The 8,355-nt window shown below is 38.6% G+C and overlaps 1 protein-coding gene across 1 annotated transcript in view; it reads right to left on the bottom strand.

Moving 5' to 3' along the window:
- Positions 1-979, bottom strand: part of LOC122079152 — a 1,390-nt gene extending 411 nt beyond the window's left edge. The window contains exons 1-2 of the mRNA XM_042645412.1: positions 443-979; positions 37-262 (exon numbers count right to left, since the gene is read on the bottom strand). Of these exons, the coding sequence (XP_042501346.1) occupies positions 37-262; positions 443-979 (763 nt within the window). The remainder of the gene's footprint in view (positions 1-36; positions 263-442) is intronic.
- Between the last annotated feature and the right edge of the window lie 7,376 nt (positions 980-8,355).

Raw genomic sequence — 8,355 nt, 5'->3', positions numbered from 1 at the left:
TTCATCCTCGAATTTTGAAAGAGTTAGTTGGTAAACCAAACAGTTCTTGGTACTTCTCCTTTACTTCATCTTCTCTCACCCATGAGGCTTCTTGCTTCCGATGGTTCTTCAACTTGATCTTCACATATGGAATGGTTCGACTCCAGAGTTGGTATTCTTTCCTATCAAATATTCCTTTAGGTTGCTCTTCATTACTCAAATCATCATCCAACTCCAAAGGTTCCGTAACATGTAGTACATGTGAAGGATCTGGAATGTATTTCTTCAACATAGAGTTATGGAAAACATTATGAAATCTGTCTAGCTCTAGAGGTAATGCCAATCTATAGGCTGTCTTGCCAATCCGATCCAAATTTTCAAAGGGTCCTATATACCTTGGACTTAATTTACCTCTCTTTCCAAATCTCTTGATGCCTTTCATTAGTGAAATTTTTTAAAATACTTTTTCACCCACTTCAAACTCTAATGGCTTTCTCCTGTTGTCTGCATAGCTTTTCTGTTTGGATTGAGCTACTTTAATTCTTTCCCTGATCCAATCTACCTTCTCACAGGTGGCCTCTACCAATTCAGGTTCCAAAATTTTTCTTTCTCCTACTTCATCCCAATGTAATGGGGTTCTACATTTCTTTCCATACAGAGCTTCAAAAGGTGCCATACCAATAGTTGATTGATAACTGCTATTATTTGCAAATTCAACTAATGGTATATGCTCATCCCAACTATAGCTCATATCTACAACACAGGCCCTCAACATAACTTCTAAAGTTTGAATTGTTCTTTCTATCTGCCTATCTGTCTGAGGATGGAATGTTGTGCTAAAGTTCAGTTTAGTTTTCATTGCCTTTTGCACACTTTCCCAGAATTTAGAAGTGTAGCGGGAATCATAGTCAGAAACAATGATGATAGGCACACCATGATATCTCACTATGTTATCAATGTACAATTGTGCCAACTTCTCCATAGAGGAAGATATATGCATAGGTATAAATTTTTCTACTTTGGTCAGTCTATCAACAATCACCCATATCATTTCTTTTTCAAGACCTAGGTAATACTGTCACAAAGTCCATAGTGATATATTCCCATTTCCATTCTGGTACTGGAAAAGGTTGTAATAACCCATGTGGCCTCTGTCTCATGCCTTCACTAACTGACAATTCATGCATTTTGCTACATGTTTTGTTACATCGGTCTTCATACAATGCCACCAATATGGTTTCTTTATATCTTTATACATTTTAGTACTTCCAGGATGTACAGAGTAAGGGGTGTTGTGGGCTTCATTCAAAATCAAATCTATCAGTTTTTCTTCCCTTGGAACACACAATCTGTCATTGAACCAATAAATTTCATCTTTCACTGTGAACCTCAAATCTTTTTGTCTTCTATCAATGATAGCATTTATGGTTTTTTTCAACACATCATCTTTAGGTTGGGCTTCTTTAATCTATTCAACAATGATGGTTTAATAGTAAGAGTGGCAAGTGTCATACCTTTAGGTGTCTCTACTTCCACAATTACTTCCAAACCAAGCTCTCTCGCCTCTTCAATCAACATAGGATTAATAGTAAGTGCAGCCAATGTAGTAACCTTATGCTTCCTACTTAGAGCATCAACTACTACATTATCTTTCCCTAGATGGTAATGGATAGTGCAGTCATAGTCTTTCAGTAATTTCAGCCATCTTCTTTGTCTCATAATCAGTTCTTTCTGAGTGAAAATATATTTAAGGCCCTTGTGGTCACTATAAATTTAAGACTTTTCACCATACAAATAGTGAAGCCAATTTTTCAATGCAAAAATGACTGCTGCCAATTTCAAGTCATGAGTAGGATAATTATTTTCATAATCTCTCAATTGCCTAGAAGCATATGCAATTACCCTACCTTTCTGCATCAACACACATCCTAAACCCTGTTTGGATGCATCACTATATACCACCAAACCTGATGTACCATTTGGAAGAGCAAGGACTGGAGCTGTCACCAGTCGGTTCTTCAATTCCTAAAAATTGCTTTCATATTCCTCAGTCCAATCAAATTTGACTCCCTTTCTAGTCAACTAAGTCATAGGAGCAGAAATCCAGGAAAAACTCTCAATAAATCTTCTATACTAACCTGCTAAACCTAGAAAACTTTGAATCTCGCTAATAGTCTGTGAGGGTAGCGGCCAGAGAAATGGACTATGCCCCCTGTCCTCTCTCCTCTCTCTGTCTCTTTCTTTTATTTGAGGGGAGGGGTTTGTGTCATGTGTGCTTTTCTTGCTGGCCCTGCACCACCGTATCGTCGCTTGGAGATACGTGGAGACCTATTTCATAAAAGTCTATCAACGGGGGTTTGATGATGGTTCAATTCGGGAATCGAGATCATACAATAGGGTTTGGAGTCGCCACCTAGGGGGTTATGGGTTTGGATCTTGATGAAGATCACTCCGAAGATCAAAAGAAAATTAACAGGGGGAGGGGAGGAAAATTTCACTATGAAAGGGTGAAGGGGGATATTAGTGTGTTGGTGTGTTTTTTCTAAGGGAGGGGGGCATTTATAGTTTTTTTTTTACCAAATAGGATAGAGGGAATCCCTTTATCTAGTGGACGAAAGGGGGGCTCTTGCCTAAAGTGAAGTGATAGGGTTTTTGAAAAAATGGGAGGAGAGAAAAATTTTAGCCAAAAGAAGGTAGTTTTTAGAAAAATAGGAGGAGAGAGAAATTTTAGTCAAAAAAGGTAGTTTTTTAAAAAATGGGAGGAGAGAGAAATTTTAGCCAATGGGGGCAAAAAGTGGATTTTTGGGCTAATAGGAGGTTACGGTGTAGGGTATGCCAGTAGAGTAGTGCATACGCAGAAATGGGTGAAGAAGAAATTTCTTCACCAGTTAGGCCAATGGAACGTAAATTCCGACCGTCGATGGTGGCACACAAGTTTGGGTTGAAAATGCATGGGGTATGACCGACATGGATGCACGGGAGGGCAGGCAATGTGCACGGGCTAGGCAGGCATAGTGCACAGGTGGGCAGTAGTTGTGCAAGGGCTGCATAAGCTGGGCAACAGTTGTGCATGGGTTGGGTAGCAGCTGTGCATAGGCTGGGCAGCAAGCAGGGGCACGGGCCATGGTGTGCGGGGGTGCGAGCCATGTTGGCAAGGCCACGGGCATGTGCCCACGGGGGCACTGGTCTATGCCCGCTGGGGCACAAGCCAGTAGGCCAATTGGTAGGGACTGGGCTGTGTTGGCAAGGCCTTGTGCAGCATGGTAAGGGGCTTGGCATGGCTGGGCTATATGCATGTGCTGCAGCCTATGGATGCTAATTGTGCACGGGCGCAATTAAGGGTTTTTTCGGTAACAATTATGGGAGATCCGTTGGTCTGATTTTGACATGCCATATATTGTTGAAATCATATTCTTGAGCACTATCCATCTGTATGGTCATCTTGACCAGATTCCTTCGTAAATAAAAAGCCAAAATTGGCCCTCTTCTCTCCTGGGTGGGGATTTCTAGGGTTTTAGGTCTGGGAGTGTTTATGGGTTATCTGGGTAGGTAGGGGATGAATTTTAGGGTGTTTGAGGTACATAGGGGATTTTCCAAGTTTCCAGTAGGACTATCCATGTGCATGGCATATGTACGGGAAAGCATAATTTTCTGGGGATGATCGGGGGAGATCAGTCGGTCCAATTTTGACATGTCATATATTGTCAAAATCATATTTCTGAGCACTATCCATCTATACGGTCATCTTAACCACATTCCTTCATATATGAAAAGTCAAAATTAGACCCTCTCCTCTCCCGCGTGGGGATTTCTAGGGTTTTGGGTAGGCGAATGTTTCCATTAGCATCTCTATTGGTCGGAAGCTAGAAGTCACATCAAAGATCCATATTTCATCATAGCCAGAGGAGGATGACAAAATTGGGTGTCTACATAGTCTTGGGAGACTCTCAATCCAATACTACCTTCACCTTTCCAAGATCGACCTCAATACCTCTAGCAGATACAACTTGTCTCAAGAAATTCACTTGCAATAACTAGACTTCATATTTGCTAAACTTAGCATACAATTGTTTCTCTCTCAATCTCTGTAATACTGACCTCAAGTGAATTGCATGATCCTCCCTACTCTTGGAATAAATCAAGATATCATCTATAAATACTATCACATACTAATCCAACATGTTATGAAATACTCTGTTCACTAATCCCATAAAGGCTGCTGGCGCACTAGTTAATCCAAATGGCATAACCACAAATTCATAATGGTTATACCTTGTCTTGGAAGCTGTCTTCTGTATATCACTCTCCTTAATCTTCAACTGGTGATACCCTGACCTCAAATCAATCTTGGAGAATATACTGGCTCCTTGCAATTGATCAAACAAATCATCAATACGGAGAAGTGGATACTGGTTTTTAATTGTCAACTTGTTCAATTCCTAGTAATCAATACCCATTCGTAAACTCCCATCCTTCTTCTTCACCAACAAGATTGGAGCTCCCCAAGGTGATAATAAAACCATTCTCCAACAAACCTTGCAAATGTTCCTTGAACTCCTTCAATTCAGTAGGAACCATCCTATAGGGTGCCTTTTACACTGGTGCTGCCCTAGGTATTAAGTCAATATAGTATTCAATCTCCCTATATGGGGGCACACTACATAAATCCTCTGAAAATACATCTGAAAATTCTTTTTCTACTTCTAGTTCTTTTAATGTTGCAGTCTTCTTTGTAGTATCTTGGACACATGTCAAGGACACTTCGCATCCTTCCTCCAATAATTTTTGTACTTGGATAGCAGAAATCAATATCTTCGTAGTTTCCTTTCTGTGTCCTTGAAATATAAAATTATCTCCATTCCTAGGTCTAAACAATATTTTCTTCTCAGCACAGAGCACACAAGCCTGGTATACAGATAACCAATCTATAACTAGTATAACATCAAAATCCTTCATATCTATACAAATCAGATGGGCTATCATATCTCGCCCACATAGCTGGATAGTACAGGGCTCATATATATCCTTTAAATCTATAGTACACCCTGTAGGTGTACTGATCATCAACTAATAAGCTAACTTTTTAGGTTTCACACCCAGTCTTGGAGCAAAATTAGAAGATACAGATGAATAATACACTTGTTGGTATACTAGAAACAAGCATTGTACCTATCACTACTCCAGGTGCAACCTCAACTTCCTCAGTTGTTGATGCAAAGATATTCTCAAATGCTTGTGACTTCTTGGTAGGTATAGAAGAAGAAGAAGCCACACTCTGATCACCTGATTTCCTCTAAGAACAAAACCTTGTATAGTGCCCTAGCTACTGGCACACATAACATCTCACAATTACAGAATGAATAGTAGAACTGCTGGTTGAGATTGTGCTGACTGTGACTGGGTAGAAGCTTGACTATCCTCTCTCTGTCTGGGTATTGTAGGAGAAGAAGAAGCTCCCCTTCCAAACCTTCCAAACTATCTCCCTGTATTACCTATCTTGGCTCTTCTTGTTGTTTGAATCTAATAGCCTTCCCTATGCTTATCTTCAATAAATTTAGCAATCTGAACCACCTTAGCATAGTTATGGAGTCGATGTGCTACTAACATAGCTCTAATACCAGACCTCAAACCCTTCTCAAATTTCCTTGCATTTTCATTATCATTCTTCATATGTTCTAGGGAAAAATTCTGTTGATATTCCAACACTGACTTAGGCCCTTGAATCAAAGGTATGAATTCCGACTCCTTCATGTCTTTCACACTGATAGGGAAATAGTTCTCATAAAATACTTCTACAAACTAATCCGAGGTGGGATGTAGATGCATGGCTAACAGTATGGATCTGGTAGCTTTCCACCAGGCATAAGCTTCATTCTACAGCTAATAGGTAGCACATGTAATCTTTTGCTCATCACTGCAACCTAACCCTGCCCATGCCTTTTCAACTCCTTCCACCCATTTTGAGGGTGCTAATGGGTCAAAACTCACACCATTGAAATGTAGAGGCCTATACTTTTGGAATTTCTCCATCAACTTACTCATATCAATCCATACTTGTACTACTAGTGGATTATCTAAGTCCTATTGTCTTGCCTGTGTACCTAAAGGCACTACCTGAGTGGCTTGCCCATCTATAATCTGTGGTACTACTAGAATTCCTAGGTTAACTTGAGGTATAGAGATTGTGGGAATTGGAGTAGGTGGTGCCATTGGTGTAAGTGGAACTAGTATTCCCCTAGCATGCATTGTTGTGGCTAATTCCTCTATTACTCTATTCTTTTGTTGATGCTGTTGTTGCATATTTTGTTGTATAGTTTGTTGCAGCCCTTGCTGTATACTTTGGACCATATTGGTCACCAAAGTGGTCACATCCTGAGCTATCAATACTAAGGGTATAGGATGTAACACCCAAATCTCACCTCTTACATTAAATTGTGAACAGGAGAGAGTAACAGGCAGGATAGGTCAACACTAGCATGGTTGGCAGCTGTAGAATGCCAAGAAGGGAAGAATGACCCAACATACACATGTGCCTTCTGCCAACAGTGTTGGAAGAATCAGCAAGAAAAGTGGGCCAACAGGTAGTTATTAACCTTTAATAGGGGTTGATAATGATAAGGGATTAAATAGACTCAAGAGGGGACAAGTTTTACTTAACTGGCTAGAGAGTCCTGGACAAGATAAGCTGGCCTATCAGCTAGATAAAATAGCCATATTTGACTATTATGGGTCCCACTTTCGTAATTTGACATGAGGACCTATTTTTATGAGTTTGTTATGATAAAATAAGTTAAATAATAATGATTTATAATAAGAATTATATAATTTGAAGTTAAGTATATAATTAATTATATATGTATTCATATTATGAAATAACCTGAGTAATATATATATATATATATATATGAGAAATTTGGGACTATAAATAGGCCACCACCAACCTTGTAGCCTCATTTTTTCATCCGGGCAGCAAAAGGAAGAAAGGAGAAAGATTGGCCTCCTGAGGCTACTGTTGGAAGATTCAGCAAACAGGTAAGGAAAATCTCACCTGTATAAACCTGTACTATGAGTAAAATTTTAGAAATTAGGAGTTTGGATGCCGATTTGGCTGGAAAAAGAGGATGAAGTAAAAATTTGGAAATTTCAGTAAGCATGTGCCTATAAGGAGTATAATTTACTGTTTCTTTGATGAAATAATTGAAAAGGATCTTGAGAATCTGAATTGAGTGACATGCATGAAGGCCAAATGGGACTATCAGACCAATCTTTCACTGAAATTCTTTAAAACAGAAAATTACATGTAATTAAGGTGGAAACCAACTTACAATTTACTGTTCTAAGGTCTAAAAATCACATGCAAGGTGAAATTGAGGATGGATTACATGCATGCAAGCTTAATTTGAGGTCTGATCATCAAATTAGAAGTTGGATTTTGAAATCCCACCTTAATTCATGATCTTGTATAAGAATATGGTCTAATTTGAGGAAAATCTAGAAATTTTTGCTAAATTTCATACATGAGTTAAAGAAAATTAAAAATGGAATCTATGAATGGACTAGTAGAAGGGTTGAATTAAGGTGTTATATTGTTGATGTGGGAATGAAGTAAAAAAAAAAAAAAAAACAAGGGTAAAATGCTGCAGAGAACTGGCAGAATTGAAATTCTACAAAAAAAGGACAATCGGTGGGAGACATCAGGCCGATTGGTCCCAGAGTCTCTAGCCAGTTAGGCTTCTAGAGACCAGTTTGCCCTTAATTTTTGACAAATATATGTTGGTTTAAAGAGGGACTTGTAGGGCCTATAGGGGAGATAATAGATGACCCTATTAGGGAATAAATGGATTTAAATTTATTTTAATGTATATGTGTATGAAGTTTTTATTTTAGGAGATCCAAATAGCTGTGTGGGAGCCTATTCAGTACCAGGAGGGGAGTTAATAATTTCAGAATTTTAGGTTGAGTAGGTACCCCCTAACATCCTTTCTTTCAGAGTGTTTCTTAATTGTTGAGCATTCATATATTGTTTGTGTATGAGCATATTCTTTTTTATTTTGATGATTTCTATTATTATAATTGTTTGAAATTTAAAAGTAACCGCAAGCATACGGATCATCGTAGTTACGGGTCGAACACAAGGAGGCAGTCACTTTATTTTTAGCTTCTTCTAGTAACGCGAAAGTGTACAGATAGATGATTGTGATCTACTTCTAGCTACTGCCCTAAAGGAAATGCATCTAAAAGAAATCCTAACCAATACAACTAGGGAAATTGGAATTAAAATTGAAATTAAAAACCTAACCATTCGCATCTAACCCTAACCATTCATTACCAAGGAATTTAAATACTCAAAGTGAATAAATAAAAAGCAATAAAGAA

This window comes from Macadamia integrifolia, chromosome 1, assembly GCF_013358625.1.
Source record: "Macadamia integrifolia cultivar HAES 741 chromosome 1, SCU_Mint_v3, whole genome shotgun sequence".
NCBI lineage: Eukaryota > Viridiplantae > Streptophyta > Magnoliopsida > Proteales > Proteaceae > Macadamia > Macadamia integrifolia.
The sequence above is the reverse complement of the archived record's forward strand: the minus strand, read 5'-3'. Positions and strand labels throughout refer to the sequence as shown.